This window comes from Tetrao urogallus, assembly GCF_951394365.1.
Source record: "Tetrao urogallus genome assembly, chromosome: 13".
NCBI lineage: Eukaryota > Metazoa > Chordata > Aves > Galliformes > Phasianidae > Tetrao > Tetrao urogallus.
This window is the reverse complement of record NC_136826.1, coordinates 14,951,881-14,973,844: the sequence shown is the minus strand read 5'-3', so window position 1 is coordinate 14,973,844 and position 21,964 is coordinate 14,951,881. Positions and strand designations below refer to the sequence as shown.

The 21,964-nt window shown below is 40.0% G+C and overlaps 1 protein-coding gene across 1 annotated transcript in view; it reads right to left on the bottom strand.

The window, feature by feature from the left end:
- Nucleotides 1-3,789: 3,789 nt before the first annotated feature.
- Nucleotides 3,790-21,964, bottom strand: part of MAP7D3 (MAP7 domain containing 3) — a gene marked incomplete at its 3' end in the record, with an annotated part of 33,052 nt that continues 14,877 nt past the window's right edge. Inside the window, exons 7-20 of the mRNA XM_079541998.1 lie at nt 17,156-17,257; nt 15,256-15,354; nt 14,767-14,865; nt 13,580-13,705; nt 11,437-11,582; nt 10,961-11,091; nt 10,630-10,874; nt 9,238-9,373; nt 8,048-8,228; nt 6,878-6,982; nt 6,553-6,606; nt 5,777-5,870; nt 5,144-5,342; nt 3,790-4,099 (exon numbers count right to left, since the gene is read on the bottom strand). Coding sequence (XP_079398124.1) covers nt 3,790-4,099; nt 5,144-5,342; nt 5,777-5,870; nt 6,553-6,606; nt 6,878-6,982; nt 8,048-8,228; nt 9,238-9,373; nt 10,630-10,874; nt 10,961-11,091; nt 11,437-11,582; nt 13,580-13,705; nt 14,767-14,865; nt 15,256-15,354; nt 17,156-17,257 — 2,027 coding nt within the window. The remainder of the gene's footprint in view (nt 4,100-5,143; nt 5,343-5,776; nt 5,871-6,552; nt 6,607-6,877; nt 6,983-8,047; nt 8,229-9,237; nt 9,374-10,629; nt 10,875-10,960; nt 11,092-11,436; nt 11,583-13,579; nt 13,706-14,766; nt 14,866-15,255; nt 15,355-17,155; nt 17,258-21,964) is intronic.

Here is a 21,964-nt window from a genome sequence, read left to right as displayed (position 1 = left end):
TGTTAGTTCTAAGTTTCCATAAACTTGTTTTGTTTTTGATTTCTGCATGGTTTGCCCTAAAGTTTTGCTCACCAGCTTTTTTTACATCATGTTTAATAAGGTTGTCTACATCCAATTATTAATCTACTACTAAGAAACTCTTTCAACTACTGCAGAGTGCACGTTCATTTAGAAGTGCCTTAACAATAGCTCGGATGAGCACAGCTCTCCTATCACGTCAGTGTATGTTTTACGATTCAATAAAAATGAGACTAGTGCCTGCCTGGACTCCTACAATCTGGAAAACTGTTGTTTTTTCATTTTGCTATCTTATATGATAGACATCTCTCATGAGCTGAGCTACTGAGATTGAGTCTGATATCTTGATACAGGAAAGAGCTCCTCTGCCAGTGTCCTTAGATACATGAGGACTAGAGCAACAATGTACATAAACCAATTAGAAAAACACATAATTGACAGCAGACCATCTGCAAAACCAGCCTACATGAAAAAAACCTTTTGGAAAACACTCAATCAGCCACTGTCTGTACACCTCTATTACCTTTTAGTGACCTATGAGCTGGTTTGAAGGGTTTTCATGCTTTTGTTCCCCCCCCATCACAGTAGCTGATACACATAGCAATATTTATGAACCAGATGCTGCTTCAGTCATTTCCCTTCATACACAAGAACCTACCAGAAACAGAAATACCCCAAAAAAGGGCAGCATCTTGCTGTTTCCATGATGGTCACAGCTCCACAATGGCCACGGAGCACTGCAGGACTTACCCTTACAACAAGGTGCTGGTCCTACAAGTACGAGGCAAAGGCTTCCAGTAAAAAGCAAGTTAAAGAATTCAACAGTTATGAGACTCTCATAGGTGCACACAAACACAGCAAGGTGTTTGTCAGTACAAATCCCTTTCCAACTGCACAAACGCTACTGCCACAGAGGCACCTGGTTTGGACTCTGCAGGGAGGAGCAGTTAGAGCAGCACAGAGCACATCTCAAGGCAGGTCAGCATGGCAAGGGGCTGGAGCCTCCTAGTAAGGTAATGTTTAGCATTAGAGAAATAAAGCGTTGTTCAACTGCAAAGTTTATTTAACAGAGCGCACATATTTACAGAGAGCTGTAACAGACCGTTGGACAAAGAGTATATCAGCACAGAAAAAATATCCGCATCTTCTGTTGGGATGATTGTCTCTGCCAGAATGAAACAGCTTATCGTACAAAAATACATCTTTCTTTTCACCTAAGGCACTGCTCTAAAGTCTAAAAAGTACTACCATGTGCTGCGCAGCAAACGCAGGAAGAAGGCTGAGGGTTTCCTATTGCAGTCGTTGGGGAAAGAACACTTTTAGTTCCAGCAAAACCATTTTCATCAACCGCTGAAAATGCAGCTGCCATTGGGATGATTCATCCGAATGGAAGTATCAGCCAAGTGTTTATAGCAGGATTGGAGACAGCTATTCTTTGAATTAATCGCTTCGTTGTTCAGTATCTCTGTTACAGGAGACGTAAGAGCAAGACTGCAATATTACTTCTAGCAGCAGCTTTTGGAAGATGCTTGGTTAATCTCTTCATGCTGCAAAAGCAGGCAAGATTCAGGTTAAATAGATTACTTAATGCAGGCTTTAGGGGAAGGAAAATATATATGCAGCTTGCAGTCACTATTATAAAGCTAGAACAGGAATACTTGGAGTAATTAACACGAACAAAATATGACTTCAACGGTCTAATACTGTTATGTACACAATAAAATAATACTTACACGAGTGTAGATAAATAATTCAAAAGGAAAACACTTAAAAGCATGACACGTTAAACTGCACTATGACAAACGTATCCAGATATTCAACAGTTTTGCAGTAAATTAGTGCACAGGCTGTAAAACGTTTTGATGTTTTCCAATAGATTAAAACATATTAGTGATGACACAGCACTGCATTTTGAAACCGCCCATATTTTTATGTTAGAAAATAAGACATTTTGCCAGAACATTGTCACTGGTGTTCAGCTTTAACACACATTGAGGAAGTCTTCAAATGCCATTTTAGGAATATGCAAAATCCAGCCAGTAGCTAACTGGGAAGTCCCCAGGGGCACATTGCTGTGCGTTACACTGATAGGAAAACAAAAAGACTCAAACAGGTTAGTGTAAAGTCTGTAAAAGGGAAACGAGCGTTACTTGCACAAGGACATCCTCTCTAACAACTGAACTAAACGAATGGAAAAGGAACATCAGCACAATAGTCTCCCTGAAATGTTTCAAGGTGCAAATCTAGAAGTTTGTCAGCCCTCTCTGGTGTTACTTATTTTTTGCAAACTTGAAGATGGATGAAGGTAAACAAGCAGCTTTTCAAAACAAGGCCTTCGGTACTTGATAGAGCACTGGATTACTGAAGTGCAATCAGATTATTTCCAGGTCTCAAGTGTTCACAGTTCTGTCCAAAGAGCAAAGAAAAGAAAGTGTAACCATCATACTGTGTGTATTCTACATAAATCTGTCCTCACTGTCAGAGTGCTGTTCATCCAGGCAGGTAAGCGCAGAACCACCTCTTACAGTGCAACATCAGCATAGTAGCTTTTCTTTCAAAAATAAAACATATGAGTATTCATTTCCAGAGCTGTGTATGTAACTCTTAAAGCACATTATCTCCAAACACATTCAAGTTCAGAATTAAAAGGCAACACTTCCTTCATTAAGAAATGAATGATTTTGAGCATAAGAAAACGCGATCAGCAGAATCACATGAAATCACTCTGGTCTCAGACTACTCAGCAGAGGCCCAAAGGAAGTCTCAGCGTGTCTCTATGTCCACCAGACCACAACTCACAAGACGCAGAGTGACAGAGGAGACTCAGGAAACAGTTCAGTCTAGAAAAGTGCTACACTTTAATTAAAAAAAAAAAAAAAAAAGTGCTACACATCACTGAAAGAAACTGTGGATACCAAGTCTTGTTTCTTCCCACTGTCATTTACTTCATCTGTTCACGCAGTCTTTATCTCATGGACAGAGATTTCTGCTGTGAGTGCGTTCACATGGGGTTTAGCTCCAACAACTGAGCAGTTTAATCTTAAGAAAACCAGCACACCAAGGCCTCTCTGACACTACGCTGCATCACGGTCTGGGTTCTCAAGTACGTGGGCTTCAGATGCAGCCTGATTTCTTCCAGAAAATTCTGATTATTATGTGTGTAGCTTTATTACTCCTCCTAAGACGTAACACAACCGTTTGTGGAATTTAAAGTTGGTGTTACTCTCCTTCAGTGAAGCAAAAGCCTATTCTACAGTAAGTATAGAGGACAGGTACCTTGCCAGAGCCTGAAGAGACCTCTTAAAGACCATGCAGGTCAGCATCAAGGAGTTACAGAACATGCCTAGGAGCGGAAAGGGGAAAGTAGCCGGGTCTTGTCTGTAGAGTTACATCAGACACCTATTCAACTGTTAGTATCTTCAAAAGTAACACGTTCCATTTAAGACATCTTAGAAGAAATCAGAATAGAAGAACACAACAGATGGGCTTGAGTGCTGACAGGGGATGCAGGAGCTAAACAGGAGCTTGGCTTTGTCTTTGGAAGAGCCTTCGTGTCAGGCCTTAGGTGCTGCATAGAGCAAATCGCTAACAAGGCATCAACTGGTGGCTTCTTTTGACAGAATGCAAGTTGCAAGCACTAAAGAAAGAGCTTTCCCTCCAGTCTACACTCTGGAGAAAGTGCCTTGAAAATAAGAAGCTGAAGTTAAGGCAAGGAGAGTAAAAATACAGCAAAGTTAATTATCTAGCCAGAGGAGGAGATAGATGGGGAAATCAGCTTGAATTACCTGATGAAGAATCTATAGGTTTGGTCAATGAATTCACTGCACCATCTTCCTCATAAGTCAATTTGGGACTAGAAGGTATTGTAGCAGCATCATTCAAGTTTTGATTACAGTTACCAGCAGAGATGCTGTCTGAACTCAGTTTGGTTGACTTGGAATGTACTCCAATGTCAGTGAATTCCTCGCAAGTCCACAGATCAGATTTTCCATTAAGATTCTGAATAAGTCCACTTGTGTGATCAGCTTCATTAACACCCAACTTCGCTGAGTCATCGATAACCATTTCTTTTGCAGGATGGCTACAAAAAGCAAACAGATCATTTGTATTACAATTTGTGGATTTTTAACCTCTAGATTCATTACAGGCCAGCCAATTAGTCTGCATACCTTGCAAAGCACTGCATATCCTGAAAGGCAATCCTAGACAAGGTCCTGCAGCTGCCACGTGGGATCTCACTTCCAAGAACCAGTGCAGAGGAATGACTCGCCACCATGTAACTGCTTTTTAACTACACTAAGACTTCTCAGGTAAGGTCTGGCTCCAGAACTGACAGTAGGAACCAGCAGATTTAAAGACTTACTCTTAAAATTCTATTTCAGTAATATGCATTTCTCCTTTTGTTACCCCTCCAGTTAGACTTTTTAAATACAGAACTGATCCTCAGAATACTGCACATCTTTAAAGAGATTCAAACTCAGAGTGATGAATTTTCATTCATTTTTGAGAAAATAATGAAAATGTCTTCATAATTCACCACTAGTGGAATTCATTTTTTAATCACTTTGCAAAGAGTTCACAATGCCATTTCTAAATCATTAGTGTTTAGATAAGCAAATGGAGCTAGCATCAGAAGACAAATTTTCCAGCAGTAGATGCAAATATTTTATGTTTAAGAAGATAAATTTTGGAAAACAACAATATTGATAAAAGGAGGCTTTTGTGTTCTATCTGGTGTTTCAGCACCACTGAGATTGTTCCACAGCTTTCTACAGGTTATTTTTTTTTTTGTCCCCCTCCTCCTTGTTTAATGTTCTGTTAATGAAAAGTTACTTGAAGGGAAAAGACTTCAAGCCAATATCTTTCTTTATAAGTAACACTGCTGTGTTGCTGGCAAAGCCAGTAATGTCAACATGTGTCATCTGAGCAGACAATTCTCCATAACTGCCTCTCCATGAGCCAGTATACTGACAGCAGTCACACAGCACATACAGAAAAATACCAGCAAACTAGTGGGGTGCAAAATCTGACCCAATGCTAAATGCAGTACTAAAACTAATTAAAAAAGGAAAAAAAGAAAGGGATTTCTTGAGTGACAGAGAACTGCTCGACAGTGCAGACTCACCTGGAATCCTTCAATTCAGTAAAAAGTAGAGACCCCTCATCACTTTTCAAATCACTGCCATTCATAAATACTTCACTGGCCTTCAGCTCTGTCACAGTGTGTTGCTCAGGCTCTGTAGAGATCAAGCTCCGTGCAGTCTGTACACAACCCTCTGTCTCCCCTTTGACTTCCTGGGGTAAGTCAATGCCATTCAGCTTTCCTGAAAGCATTGGGGAAAGAAAAACAACACAACACAGCTTCAGGAACAGTGCTGCTATTCTAAATGAATAAAATGCAAGAGTCAAATTGACCCTCCCTTGCCAAAAATCTGAGGCATTGTTTCCATGCAGAAATCAATCTACAGACAAGCTGCCTATAACGATGTATTTGTTTTCCATCTTTAAAAATACACTTGTGAGGAGTGTATTTTTCTCACACAGATCGTTTTACATTTCATCATTTTGGATTTCTTCTGTGGGATGGAATTGGGTTTAAGAAGAAGGATCTCAAGTAAAAAGACTCTGTGGTACTTCAAGGACTTGTGTCCCAGGTAATCACAGCTGACGCCACTAACTGATCTGACATTTTTAACACACCTGAAATGTCACTGAGACACTGACAGCAACTTAGATCTGACTTATCACATTTCCTTACCGGGTTGATCAGCCTTCTCAAGTCCCAGCTCTTCCTCCTCTTCTATATCCTCTCCCTCCATGACCTCACAGGCAGACTTTCCTTCATTCTGCAACTGAATTCCCACAGTGTTACTCACTCACAACAGCTCACTACCAAGAAGCTTTTCAAAAATGGTTCAAGCACGGCTCCCATGCAGGGCTGTTCTGCACCAAGCAGTAAGGCCACACTGCTCCAAAGGCTGACAGACAACCTGCAACCATGGCTGGAGACAGGGAGTCAACTAAGAGGGCTGCTGGAGCTGACTTGACTTTTCAGGTCACTCAGCAACAAGCAGATCTGCTGAGCCAGAGCACATAAACATGTGGGAGACTCGCTTCCATCCCCTGCCTAGGAAATACTCTCGAGTTCCCTTTCCAAGGTGTGCAATAAATATTTATTGGTTTTCAGCCACATGGTATCAAAATAGGATGGCATTTTGAACAGTAGGAGAAGGATGACTGTTTAAAAAAATAAAATCCACTACTAACCAGTGTTTTTTGTACCTGGTCAGAAAGTGGTAATGCCAGATCACAGTGTTTCTGTATGCGTTGAACAAAAATGCATCAAAGACTTCTGAAACAGCAATGCAAAAGGATGTATGCAAGTTACTGAAAATTTTTCTGGTACATCAGCACTTGGACCTTCACATGCAAGCTGGTTTGAGGGTAACAGAAGAACAAAGGTTACAAGACAAAGACAAAGGCTTTACACAAGGCTTCAGAAGGGCCTTTACACAAATCTAAGCAAATAAGTACCTTGGATTCGTTTTGATCCGATTTTCGTGTTCTTTTCATTATTTCTTCAATTCTCTGTTAAAAAATGGAAAATATTTACAATGATAGAGTTTTATTTTAGCACTCTGGTTTAAATTTTCATCAATGATCATATATTTTCTTATTTCATACACATACTACTTCACTCACTGCTTTTAAAGCTCACAAGTCACAGCTGACTTAAAACAACTACTACTGCTTCTGCTTGAATGAATCTGAGACAGGCTGCCTGCTCAGTTTATTTTAGTGCTAACACTTAACCCCTGTTCTAAGGGTAAGAGACTTCTCTGCTCTTGAAACAGCATACCTTTTTTCTTTCAAGCCTTTCCTGCATATTTTGCTGCATAATTCTCTCTCTTTCCAGCCGCTGTCTTTCAGCCTCTTCTTGAGCTTTTGCTTCAGCTTCTTCCCTCTGAAAATAAAGAGAACAGAAAGAAAAGCAGTCAGTGAAAAACTCATCTCCAAGAATTCAAAGCAGACCAGTTACAGAGATTCTGGTGTAACACAGACAGGAACTGCAGACAATCACTATTTAATAGGAGCACACATTGCAGCTAAATGCCAACTATACAGCTACCAATGTGAAATTTATACTAGTATGACATTCAAAACCTGACTTGGAAAGAAAAACAGTATGCGTGGCTATATTATCATTATGCAAACACTTTGGATGAAGCAAATGGATGCTGTTGGGCTGCCTAGGCTTCAAACTTCATGATGAAGTTTTTCTAAGAAGAACAATTTACGAAGTAGCAGAACAGCAATTGAGTTCTGTATGTCACAAGCTTAATTCAAAAATTTTGCCAGTCAGGCATTGTTGTTAAAAGGAACTCTGTGCTGAGTATCTTCTGCTCCTTCTTCACTAGAAAATCTTTTTCACTACGACTGGAAAGAAAATAAAAGTACAGTCAACACTACGTAACTGTTATAAATTTAAGCAAGCTTTTAAAGAAATGCTTAGACACATATCAATGCTATCCATAAGATACAGCCCTCTAAACACAAACCATCTCACTACAAGCTCCCATCTGTAAAGCTGCTTTGATTTTCTAAATCAATCTCATTTAAAGAAAGTCCACTTTCTTCAAAGCAAGAGTTTGTTTCACTTGGAAAGATGCCTTTATAGAAAGGCACAAAGGTATTAGCTGTGGAAGGCTATTTCTCAATTAGAAAAGCAGACTTGGAAGCACTCCTGATCTTCCTTTTTACTCGTGTGGGAACAGAGGACATCAGATGACTTTCCAGGCAGACCGACCATATTCTTGTAACTCACAGCAGTATGTTGGTAAAACAGTCTTAATACAATACATTTGTGTGTGCAAAATAACATCCCAGATGGCTAAAAAAACCCAAACAACTCCAAAATGTGTGCTTTTGTCCCATACTTGAACCTATGAAAAGCTAACAGAAATCACACAGGCTAAGGCAAGGCAAGGACTTCACAACATTCTCCAACCAATCTCAGCTGAAAGCAAACCTGGTGCTGAAGCTCTGCAAGCTTTTCCTGTTCTTCCTGTTCTCGGCGGATTCTCTCCTCTTCAGCTTGTCTTTGTTGTTCCTCATAAACCAGTCTCTTTTCTTCCTCCTGCTTGCGGAGCTCCTCTTCCCGTTGTGCTCTTTCTTCAACTGCTCTCTTGGCCATTTCTTCTTCTCTGACTCTAGTGTTGTCAAAATATAAATATGCATTTGTAAGCATGCATGCGAGACAGACGAGGAAAGCAAGGATTTCTACTTCAGTCAATCACAGAGTGACTTCATAAGGACAGTTTCTGTTGTAGATTCACAGATGTCACCAGTCAGACCAGTCCAAGGAAATGCACAAACACTTGGAGGAAACTATGTGCACCTTGATGTTCTTTGCTGATTAAGACAAGTCCAAGACCAGTTGTTTCAATAATGGAATGTTCCACTGAGACATGTATTATGAGACAACACCTTAATAACAGTCGCTGCATCCCTCATAGGAATGCAACTTTCAGTGTCTTAACAAATCTAGTCAGATTTTAGAAACAACTTCCTTTTACAGCCTTAGTTCCAGTGGTATACTGGAGGTGTCACACGGTCACACACATCCAATCTGATCCAACATGGCCATGACATGTTTCTGATAAAACATCAATATCAGACTGCATTTAAGTTTAGGCCAGCTTTATACCTGTGAGTAGAAAACATACAAAATCTGATACTGTAATGTTCAGAAAAGCACACACAGGTAATCCCCAATCTGGAATAAAATCAGCACAAAGCTGTAATTTTTAACAACTTCTATCTGGTAAACAAGGGTATTCTGATTTGTTGCTTTGAATTATTTGGCTGCAACATTTCTGATCCAGATGTTGGACCAGTAGAACAAGATTTCATGTACTCACTGCCTGAGTTCATCAGAGGAAAGTTTTGTACAGAGAGGCTGAATATTTCAAGACAACAAAGCAAGGAGTGTAAAAAGCACATTCTAGATTTGAAACAGAATTAGCAAGGGTGACTGTCTGGAAAAGAAAGCAGTGATGTGCACTGTGACCACGCACCACATGCATACTGAGGTACAGACTAACAACAGACAAGCAACTTGTCCCATCTCAAACTCAATGCTTAGGGAAACGTACAGCTGAAATGTCCACACCAACCACACCGACGGCAGGAAGCATCACCCCCTTCTCCCACAGTTACCTTTCCTCTTCCTGTCTCTGAATTCTCTCCTGGTCTTCTCTCTCTCTCTGCTCCCGTGCTAAACGTCGTTTTTCTGCCAAGATTTTAGCAGCTTCTTCAGCTGTGGTGGTCCCTGCTGCTGCTTTGCTACCTGACTCTGCTAAGTGGAAAAGAAACTGCTGTTAAAAAGCCCATGTAACTTAATTTTAAGAAAGATGTTATCACCATATGATGACAATTTTTTTTTGCCACTAACATTTAGATCAGCCCCCATCACCCAGCAGCAAGCATCTCTGCATACAGAGACCCACACGAGCCAAAGGGTGATTCTGAAGGGGTGCCCAATGATGCTGAAATAATTCATTTCAATCATACTGTTCCAGTCATGCTGCAGACAATATGGTTAATGATACTCTCCAATTACCATAGTACTTTATAACATATTCCTAAAAGACAGACTCATTCCAGAACAATTAGATGTATCTAAAGAAAAGTGGAAAAAAATTGCTTCAGAAAATACATTAAATTTTCTTCAAATAAAATAGAATGCACGTTCATGATTATAAAGAGGAAATATTAATTCTAAAATCTGCCTTCTTTCATAACATTAATGCCTTTGTATTTATAGAGTATCATCATTTTACCTGGCCTTGAAGGCTCACACTAATTACTTCAGTAATATCATGTGTTAGCAACAAATCATTTTCCAATTTACATGGAGATGAGAATGGTTCCAGCTACCAGGTTAACAGGTTTTTATATAGCCTGCCATTTATGGCTGCTCATGCCCTGCCTGGTGCTACCATGTCTGAATCTCAGAGATACTATTGTAAATTAACATTAAAAAAAAACCACAAACAAATCTCGTCAGCCAGTTACACTCAATAAATATTTAAAGAACTCTGATGGCTATCAGTTATTCCCACTCTATAAATATTACTTTTCCATGACAATAGCTCATCTACACATTCACAGAATTAGCTCTCGGTGTCAGCAGAGCAAAAGCAGGATAATATTGGTGAGGAATGCCTTTCTTTTTTAATATTTCACACATTAGCACGTACATGTCTGCTTAATTTTTATAAAGCCTTCCAGCTGAGGTCATTTTAACAAATGTGACATCAGTTATTTTTTCCTTCTGATCTAAAGACAATACATTCAAAACACAATGCCATCATTAGGCACTTTAACACCAAAAAACAGCTTATGTCCCACAGCCACATAATCGCTACCTGCAGCTACAAAGCCTAATTTCACCAAGTACACTCAGCAGCTGAATCAGGCTTGTGTTATGTGCATAAGAATTCTTACAGCCCCAGGGAAAAAATTCCAGACAGACAGAGGGCAGCCACCAGATCTAGCACACGCTGTACATATGTGGAATAAGAGCCTCAGCCACAGAAAGGCACTCACCTTCTTTGGTCTTTGTGCTAGCCGCTCCCGCATCCCTGTCCAAGGCTGATGGGGCACCTTGCTCGTGTCCTGTTGCTTCTGTGCTCTTCTCCTTTGGTTTGCTCTCTGCTTCAGTTTTCTTTTTGGTAATGTTGATAACACCTGGTGTGAGAGGTGGGCGTTGGATGGGTGCTGGTTTATGGATCGGAGTAGGAGATGGCGGCCTCTGTTTTGATATGCCAGGCGAAGGCGGGCGAGTCTTCTGTCTGCAGGAGTAAAGAACATTTTTCAGGGATAACGCTGAAAATCTCACGTACACTACGGAGCTGAGAGATCCAGCCAGAACACACACCTAACTGCAGATGGTGATGGAGGACGCTTCACCAAATTGGCAGGAGAAGGGGATCTTCTACGGGCAGACACCGATGGAGAGGAAGGGCGACGCAACCCAGAACCTGGGGATGGTTTCTCAGTCTCTGATTTCTAAGAAGATAAACAAAAATAAAACGCTCACTACAGGATATGTTAAAGACAGGACAGCTGCTGCCATAAGCACACAAATTTTCAGCAATGTGTACTTCTGTGTTCCAAAACACAGACCCAGTCAGGATGTTATCTAAATTATCTTTCAGGAGCCACAAGCAGCAGACAGCTTGCTTTTAAAATACCGGAATGATCAACGACTGTAAAACTGCAATGCAGTTTCAATACTGTATTTCTGAAGCATATATGAAGTGATACAGGACATCTGCTGAATCAGGATCCCATCCTGAGAGCTTCCAAACCCCGAATTAATACAAACCTAATTCCTCTGGAATTTCAACAAACCTGGGTTGGATCTGGTGAACTTGCATCAGATGAAGATACAGAGGACTTCAATCTGTCGATGCTACGACTGCGCACGGGCACTTTAGGAGTTGGGACTGGGGAATTGATGGAACTGGCTGAAGCTGAACGAGGACAGAGGTGAGATTCTATAAAAGTTAGGAATTTGACAAGACAAAACAAGAACCAAGTGCACAGCATAAGAATAGGAGAAAAGGAAGAGGGAGAGAGAGAAAAAGAAAGATTGTGTGTTAGAAACCGCACAGAGAAACACCACAGGAAGTGCACATTGCAATGGGTCATGGACACAGACACCACCACCACACGATTAGTACTTTGGAAGCAGCAGCACTAAGAACAAAACCGCTCTGAAAGCAGCAATCTGACGGAGATAAAAATAAAATGCTTTTCCAAACAATGCTGAAATAAGCAATATGGTAGTGTTACTTTGATTCCAGTCAAGCTGCATCTTATCACAAATGCTTCACAACAGTGTTAAAGGCTTATCATAATTCTTTACCAGTTCTTCATGACTGGTTCAAATTTTAAGCACGTTCCCCCCCATGCTCATGGGGAAATCTTCCTTCTTTTGTAAGAGTTTCACAGCAGCATTACATGAGGAATCTGAGCACTACTTTACAAACCTATCTTGTGAAATCAGCATTTATGCAACATTATTTTATTCTACTTTGCCTCTCTGACCCCTATATTACAATATATTTGTGCCCTTTATCCACATTACCAAGTCAAACTATGCTGAGAAAAAGAACCATATCAAGAGAAAAGGGTCAACTGTGAAACCACAATAGCTTTCATGTGGTAACTGTCAATCGCTTCACAAGTAATACAATTTCTTTCAACATTGTATCGTCTAAATACTTTCTTCACTAAAATAATTATAGATGGAAAAGCATACATATATGTAAAAATCTGAAACTAGATGTGATTTATCTGTAGTATGAAAAAATTCTGACAGATGCCAGCAATTAGTTTTGTCACTTTATGGAAAATACATTTTATTTTTATATTTAAAGCATTTGTGTAAGGAGAACTGCATTCTGTTTGCGCTTAGTTTGTGCTAAAGTACTTTTAAGTAAACTGATAAGACAGTAAGTTATCTTTAATTCAGCAATAGTGAGTAAGTCACATGCTGCCAGCAACAGTGAAAAAGATGGCATTTCCCCACGACACAAACTGAAATATTCATGGTAAAATAAAAGTGGCATATAGATAGGTGTGCAAAAATGTGACCACTACAAACCAAAAACCTGAGTTTCATACAAGGGGAGCAGTGCAGAAATGTTACCGTTACCAACAAGGATCAAGTTAAGTGGCATAAGATCAAAAATAAAGATGGAGGAATCTACTAAAGAGGAAATAAGCAAAACTGGGAACACAAGTTATAGGGTAAGAGAGGAGAAAGGACTCTGCATCGGTTCCACATACGTATTTACTGGGGTATGCTCAACACCAGTAACGATTACAAGGCATGTGGGATGCAGCCAGGGCTTGCAGCTGAGATGATGTAGAAATTCCTGTGCTACTATTGAGCTGAGCCACTGTGTGAGCTTACCAGCTCCATTTGGACCAGTGTAAAACTGCATGAGCCAGCCAGTATGTGCTGCTGCTGGTGTGCCTCTATGCCTACAGTCAGCCCGAGTGAAGCAGCTCAGGGCTCCCAGCCGTTATGGTAAGGCCATTCCTTCCCCACGTTTGTACGTTTCTCCCACTAAAGAAATCCAGACCTTGCACTTATTCTTTCAGCCTCCTTTGAGATGATTCGTTGTTTTTTCCCCCCTTTTGTTTAATTTCCTGGTACTGTTTTCTGACCAGTCTGTCTCAGATTCATTTGAGCGTACACTCCAATGTAGATCTCTCAGTCAGTTAAGAACAACAAAACCACAAACAAACAAACTGGCACCATAATTTAAAAGCCAGTATTATTCTCTGGTTTTGCAAAGCAAACATGCAACGCAGCATATGAATTGGTTGTTACTGACCCAAGAAAACATTGGATAAGTAATATTATACATAACCATATATCAGGTATCTGATTCACACTGATGGGTAGCACAGTTAGTTACTGTTATGTTCTTGTTTGCAGAACAATTGCAAAAACCTTTCAGGCTTGCTGCCTTCCTGTTACCTGAGGGATCCTGTCCATCAGCCGACAATGTAGCAGCACTTTTACTCCTAGCTAAGGAGGCCTGAGTGGGGGCGAGGAGGCGACTGATTATGCTACTGTCCAGAGGACTGACCTGGGAACGACGAGCTAAACGATGGGAACAAATCAAAAAGGATCCAACATGAAATCATATAATGAAAAAGACAAGCAGTACAAAGCAAAGGAGGTTTGTAAGCATCATTGCAAATCGTAACAGTTTTGGAAGAAAAACACCAAAGTCATGGAGATGGAAACCAAAACTAAAAGCTCAGAAAGGTTAAATGCTGCAAATCTCTTATGCTGCACTTGTCCTTGGTTTGCTTGATACCAATTAAATTAATGAGTAGAATGACATGCATATAAAAGAAATGAGTGCTGAAGTCCGTTAAAACATGAAGTTTTTTTACCAGCTCTTCAGAGCTATACACCCTGGATTGCAGGAAAGGTGTTCTGATGTGATACAAAGGTTTGCAAAGCAAAGCCAATGATTATCACCAGGCAACACTCTCACAGATTCACATGGCACCCAGCATTTTCCCATACAGGAAAGATTCTGAAACAGAATAAAGTTTCCACTGCTGGCAACAGCTGCTAAAAAGGAAAGTTTCAGAACTGTTAACTCAAAAGGAAAAAGAGTGTTAGAGAAGTTTCTAGTCTTCTGCATTAGGATGAGGTGCTAGAAAAGAGAAATTTTAACAGTGAGAATAGAGAACAAAAGAGAGTGAAGTGGTAACTGGCTTCCTCCACCATTCACATGCAGAGTTTAGACCAGCAGCAGGACCAGAGAAGATGCTGTTAAACTGAACCATGAAAGGGAGCTCAAAAAAATACTGAAGTAAGGTTTAACCAAGAAGTGAACACATCACTGACATTTACTATAGCTGAGTCCTGCCAGCTTCCAATCACACATCTCTCTTCTTAGCAAAGGGACAACTTACAGTCTGTTTAGAGTCCAATCCAACAAAATTATGTCCTTCTTACAGGATTTTTTTTTTGTCCAAAGGAAGAAATTCTATCTTTACTGTTTTATCTTTAGCACTAGGTAACTAAAAAGCCCTTAAAAAGCCCTGAAGGTTTCAGAACCAAAGGAAACAAGTGGAAGCAGTCCTAACCAAACTTTACAGGGAATGGGTTTTAAAAGAAGTATTCAGTTTTATGAAACAAACCACCTGTTTTTTCTTCCTTTTTCACTTTTTCTAGTTCAGGAGAAGAATGGGGTTTACTACTCATTCTATTCAAAGATGTGCTCCTCTTCTTTTCTGCTCCTCCTAGAGACCAAGCGTAAGGAATGTTACTTCAACACGACACTTACATATGTAATTTTCTAAGCTGCCATTCCCATGCTTTGCTTTTGCCAAGAAATCTACTACAAACACTGATCTATCATTATGAAGAAGTAGCTTCTCGTAGGCTAAATGGCTTGGCTACCATTTGTCTGTTCTCCCCCCACCCTACCCCTTTTAGGAGAAATCATGATTTGTAGGAGGTTACCCAATATCTGGCACTGGAATGCTCGTAACTATTGTTTTGCCTCAGTGCATTGCAGCAATGAAAGCATGGGTAAAAACAGGTATAGTGAAACTGGGGCACGGCTTAAAGTCAACTTCAAATATCCCGTCTATGCCTCCCAACTCTCCAGACCGAGTCGTTTCTAGCACCTTTCTGTTCCACCTGTGAACCTTTGACTGCTGACTGCTGAGAGTGCAGAGGGACTTTGTTATTCAGCCTGTTTAATGAGGCGCTTCGCTTTGTGGTACCTGGAAGTGAAAGTGCATTGATTAATTTTATGGGAAAGCTGAGAAGTCCCCTCCAACACCAGTCCCAGCACCCAAAGATACAGAAGCACAATTAAGTCACTTGGTACTACAGATCCTTCAGAAGCAGAAAAACTGGATCAGGGAAGAATTACTCCACATAAGCATTATTTCTTTTACTCCTGTACATTGCTTATCATAGAGACAGGATGCCAGTCATACAGACTTCATGTTTTGACCTACTAAGGTCATCCTTATATGCCTCTGTGAATAAATAACTGGAAAAAAAATGCTCACATTCGGTGTAACAAAGTGCTCAGCTCAGCACATACAGAGAACACAACTGAGGAAATCCCCCACTGATCCAGGGAGAAGCTCCTCTCTCATTTCAGCATTTTGTCCCTCCACCTTCCCATACACAAGGCAGAAGCAATCTGGTCATTTTTGTAGCTGTATTTTCCTCTGTCATTTGAATTTAGTCATTATTCAGCAAACATTTCCTCCTGAGCACCAGACGAAGAGCAAAGAACTGCTGCGATCTAAATCTGTCAGTCTATCACCTCTACGCCCAGCTGATCCAAGCACTCAGAAGATTCTATCCAAATTTCTTCCTTTTCAAACCACCTGAGATTTTTCTGCTCTCCAAAGCAAACAAAAATTCACAGAGAATTTCAAGGTAGACAGTAAGTTTGAAAAGCAATTCCATTTAATTGATAATTACTGTCTTCCTTTGTTCGGTGCTTAATTTGTACTCTATGGCAGTTTCTGACTCATACCCAGAGCTGAACCCTGCAGGCATTATATACAAAAATCATTTCAGATTGCAAGCAGTCCCCAGTGACTCAGAGACTGCCCCTGCAGCTGTGTCACTATGGATATAAATTCACCAGTTTCCCCAGCAGGCAAAGAGTGTACGAATACAAGTTTTTCTGCTGCATCACCTTCCAACCTCAACCTGCAAAAATACTGCTAGCTGTGCCCTTGGTATGCTTGATAGGGGTTTTTCTAGCCTAGCTAGCTTGCACATACACACTAAGCGTTTTCCAATGGAATCCACAGAAATTGTAGCTGATCTCTTAGAGCACAAACACCCTCAGATATCCATTAAAACAAACAACCAAAGGAATAGTGCTTGTTGTCCACTTCTATTCCTTGATATTGGCACAGTAAGGTACACCTACCCGGCTATAACTGCTCTACAACTCCACATCACAACAAACCAACCTATTCCCACCCAAACAAAATCCCATTTCATGCGTTCTTTTCTATTTGGTTATAGCAAAATCCTAAGATTAAAAAGAAAGCACATGTTTATAGAGTGCAGGACCTGCAGAAAACAAAGATCCCAAAACTAACTTGATTCTTTCCCTCCACACAGGCAATCAAATGACTGTCTGAAAGAACAACTCAAACTATTCTTTGTACTATTTTTAGTTTGCTGAAAATTTAGGATGTAATTTAAGGCATGCAACCCTCTAAAAGCAGTGAAATGATTTGGGAATCAATCATTCACCAAGATTGGACTTTGGTCACGTGATTCCAGAAATAATTAAAGAAAACAACAAAGCAACAAAGAACAGCAATCTTTACCGTCATTCTTCTCCTCTAAACAGAGATCACATCAACTGGGTGAAACCCCTGAACAGTCAGGCTGGATTAACAAATTGCATAAAAAGCATTTGAGGTGAAAACAGGAACTGAGTTACAGAGCAAGGGAGGAAGAGGAGCATCATTCCTCCTCCTGTCCCCTCCCTGGCAGCAGGTAAGCAGTACACCTGCTACCAACAGAAACCCAAACACTTACTTCGATCAGAAGCATTTAAAAGTGCTGCAGATGATGACAAACGTTTATTCATGGCAGCTTCTGTTGGTTTGAGGTTTGCTGTGGAGGTGGACCGCTTGCTGGCTGTGTAAAGAAGTGGTTACTTTAGAATTCATCTTCATACCTAAGGAAGAACCTTCCACGCTTTCCTGAGGCAGCTTGGGAAGCATTACATCCGAAGGGTACTTTAGCTTTTGGTTAACGAGAAACAGAGGTGTTTGGTTTTTTCTTCCATTGAAGGTTCTTGATACAATTAGCATCAGATGCAACAAGCACAGAAAAGGAATTTAGTTTTAGTGGAATAAAGCCAAGGTTTTAAGCAATGTATGCAAACAAGAGACTTTAAGCCCTGTGCTCCTAACACATAAAGATGAATGCTGAGGCTGGGTGCTGCTACCAGACTGCAAGACAGAGAAGGGAACATCACACCCTGAGCAACAGTGATTTCTCCCTTCCTAACTCCTACTCAGGTTGTGTCAGACCAGCTATTCAGTCACTAGTTAACAAAACAAAAACAACAAATGCTTCTGGAAGGATGAAAGCAAGTCCTGAAGAAAGCCAAGAAAGTATTCTTATTTCCAATTACTTCTAAGAGCTGCTTCATTTTAAAAATCTCCTGATTTTTGAAAAAGCTATTCCTTAAGCCCACGTTTCCTAGCAGCCTTCCAACTCCTCTGAAACAATTGTACTGGGAAGCATTAATCTATTTGTGCATACAAACACATACACAGACATGTATAATATCATATCTCATACTGCAAAAACCTCAGGTTCACCACTAACCTGATAAAGACCTGCTTTTTAATTTCAAACTACTCCACAGAACGAAAACCTTGGGAAAGCATGCATCTATTGCTATGGAAACTCACTACAAAGAAAACAGTACTGCACATAAAGCAATGAGGAGCAGCATAATAAACATGAAAAATTCTATACATGTAACAGAAAGAATTGATTTTGCTGGCATACTGAACTGCAGAGATGATTAATGTGAATTCATTAGTGCATAAGTAATGTCAAAGGAAAAAGCAGCTCTACTCACCAGAGGCAGCTTCTTTTCCCTTTGGCTACCAAGCTATAGCAGCTCCTTACAGCAAGAGCACAGGGTCTCCATGGATATCCCTGCCTTTGCTTGTACTTGTGGTTCACATACCCAACCCAGATTTCCTGAAACACCAGAGGCCATGGGGCTCCCTCATAAAGCAACAGAGCCACGCGAAGGGAAAAGCACATTCTGAAGTTGAAGCTGAAGAGACTGAAAGCTCTTGTGATAGAGAATAAAGAAGTAAGAGGGAGAAAGGGGAATCTCTGATCGTTCAAGTTAAGAAACTAAGATGTGAGCTTAGATTTTCCTAATGCAACAAAAATGGTATTTAGTGAATGAAGCCTGAGTACTCTGATAACTAAAACAGCCTTGAAAGGTTTTTTATGTGCAATAAACCAGGAACTCATAATGCTTACATCTGGGTGTTTTTGAAGGGAAACACTCCCCTCTAGTGGCTGCTTCAAAAAAAGGGAAACAAAGGGGGAAAAAAAGCACAGCTCAAACCTTAACTTAAGCATGAGGGAGTCAAATGCCTCCTAACATCATGGAGATATTTACACATGTCTCAGTTTAAATTAGAACTTCACAACTTGCATGAAGCCTGAGCCTTGGTCTGTGATCTACTGAGACCCAGAAGCTTAAATCTTGCCTTGAGAAAAATTACACTAAGACAAGTATTTCTACTTCAGCAAGTTCACAACTTCTGAAGGTGGTCAGCGCTGTTTAGCAGAGATAAATGATGAAACTGCTGTTAGGGGACTCAAAGCAAAAAAGTATAGTGTATAGATAACCATTCAGATAGAAAAATACCCCAATTCATGACTTTTCTGAAAAAAATCTAATTGGTAAAGTGCATTATTCACACTGAGATTTCTTTTTTTTTTTTTTTTTTTCCCTCCAGGAAAGTTTATCTTGCATTAATTGTCTAAGATCTTTATAACTTACAACTGCAAGAAGCACGTAGCATCATTCCATATGGTACTAAAAAGCTGTTATTATTTAATGCAAGGGAAAAACTAATTGTGGCAACAAAGCCAAAGAAAGAATCAGTAACTTGGTAATGAGCTGTGAAATGCAGTATCTTAAATGTATCACTATGAGAGAGGGCAGCCCTCAGCCCTAGCTCCTCACAGAGCTTCACTGAGCAAGGACATTGCCTTCATGGGGTGCATAAAATAAGGCAACATAAAATCAGATTCTCTGCCTCTTAGTTCAAGTTTCTACTAGGATAAGGAATCCCCTTGCTTAGAAAAGAGAGAATGCAGCAGCCTAATTTCTATTCTAATAGCACAAGTCTCCAGGTGTGAGAATCCAAATGTCGAGTTTTGCTCAGCAGTCATCACTAAACCTCCCTCACTTATAAGGGCTCTGTCATTAAGGATGCTTTATTACACAGCCTTGCCACTTCTCTTGGCAGACCCACACCCAGCATGTTTCATCTCAGCACTGACAGCAATGTCATTAACGTAGCATTTGACTCTGGGGCTTTCATCAATTTTTAAATTTCAGGCCATTTGGTGCAGCCTGAGTGAATCACATTCTGAACATAACACAGAAAGGCTGATGGCTGGTGAAATGTTCCATTACATGGGCTTTACCTTCCAGAGCACATCACCTCTATCACCACAAATGCTGCTTTACCAGTCAACGTTCCTGCATATTGCTGTTGACGTGGCTGGATCATGGAAGGACGCCTCATTTTATATCTATAAATCTATAAAATTATATATATGTATTTGTTTATTTGTATATATAAAAAATTATTTTTTTTCTGCAGCAATTCAAAAGACAAGAAAGACGCAGCACATGAAATAAAGAACATTTGAAATCTGCCTCCTGGTGTTCTTCATCTTTAGAAATGGGAATGGAGCCTTTAATCCCAAATCCACAGCAACTAATGATGGAAAAATACCATCCTGAAATCTGCTCCAGCCGTGCTGATGGAGCAGGTGCATCACTCAGCCACAGTGACGTAATGCAGCAGAGCTCACATGGTGTCATCTTCCCCATATCCACAAGTAATTGTTCTCTTTCCAGCAATTAAACAAATATAAGGTGAAAGAGATCACAAAGATTTTTCTTAGAAATCTGGCTGGATTTATGCATCTTACCCTATGGGGGTTTTTCTGTGTAGATTTTTACCAACCATTAAGCAACAAGCTCCCAGAAAGTTAGGAAGCAAAGGGCATGCCTAAAACAGGAATAAATATGAAAAGAATTGAATCCAGTCATGATTTTCCAGCCCAGCAAAGACAGCTGTATGTTGGAAACAATCTAAAAACTAACAAAGCTCAAAACAGTGTGGATGCATGAAAGCGTCCTGGTCAAATACTGTGCTGCTTATCTCCACAGTCAAATTTTTCAAAATCAGTGCCAAATTATTCAAATTTGTCTCATATAGCAGAACATGGGTGCTCTTCCTGTTTCTACTTCATGATGCTTAAGGCACGGCTTAAGTTTTTATCTTCACATTAGGAGCATGTTTGTTGGAAGACACTGTCTATTTTTTATGTGCTACAGCAGCTCTGTGGACCGAGTCTTCCTCCACGATCAAAGGACAGACAGGACTTGTTTCCTCACATCAATTAGGAGAGAGCAAAGGGCATTATTTTATGCTTGATAAAAAGTTTAGCTTTAAAATTAGTTCAGTTTTAAAATTAAAGAATACAGGAGAAAAAAAATAGCGCTTTTCTAAACATGCAAGACAAATGTGATATCCTGCTCTCTAAGTTCAATGACGTTTGGTAGTGTGAAATACAGTAATTGCATTTAGATGTGTACCCAAGGAACATATGGTTAACAGGTAAGCCAATACAGGGAAAGTGGCTAATTTTGGGGAAAATGAAGGATTCATGCTGTGCAGAGAAAGGGATGAGAGAATGAAATGCACATGCTTCTCCTGTGCAGCCAGAATAAGCCATGGTAGTTAAATCATACTCAGATTTTCATTGCGTTTTCAAGCCTCATATTGTCAGCATTATGAGACAGCTGTGTTGAATTAGTAATGCTGTGAGCATGCACAGATTTTCAGTACTCAGATTTGGCTGGCTCTCAGCTGAGAGCTGTTGCTTTCAACTAGCTACATGAAATAACTGCATATTAAACATACAGACTTCACAAATACATTACTGTTCCAAAGGGTTTCTATGAATGGCTCAGTCTGTACACTGGCAAACATAGAAATATGAAGAAAATACATTTAATATACAGACTTAAGTTAGACAACAGGACATATCTGGCTTGCAAAATCCTTCATGGAAAAAGAAACTTCACACAGAATCCATTCCCTTTCACAGCGTTTTAGCAACAAATGGTCTGATTTTACCACTGTTACTTCAATTGCTGGTTAAAAACAAACAAAACCAACAAGAGACATCCCACAAACAAAAATTAAACCAATGCCCACTTTTTAAAATTAGGAAACAATGAAAGGACTGAAATTTTCCCATTTTAAAAGGAAAGCTTAAACTACTCAGTAAATTTATGGTCAAATACACTGAGGATTTCTCCTCCCCACATCATCTTTAAAAACGCAAATGCTCATATCCTCTCCTTCAAAATTCCCTCAGGACGCCATGACTTAAGCTGTAGTTTAATTAGCTGGGAGGGATAGTTAAAAACATAGAGGACTGCTTTCCACTTAGGGATCATATTCCTTGTACAGCTGGCCAAGATCCAGGAAAAGTTCGACACGAAGATGGTTTTCTTTAGTTTCAGAGAATCAAGAACTCAAGTTTAAAAGGTTA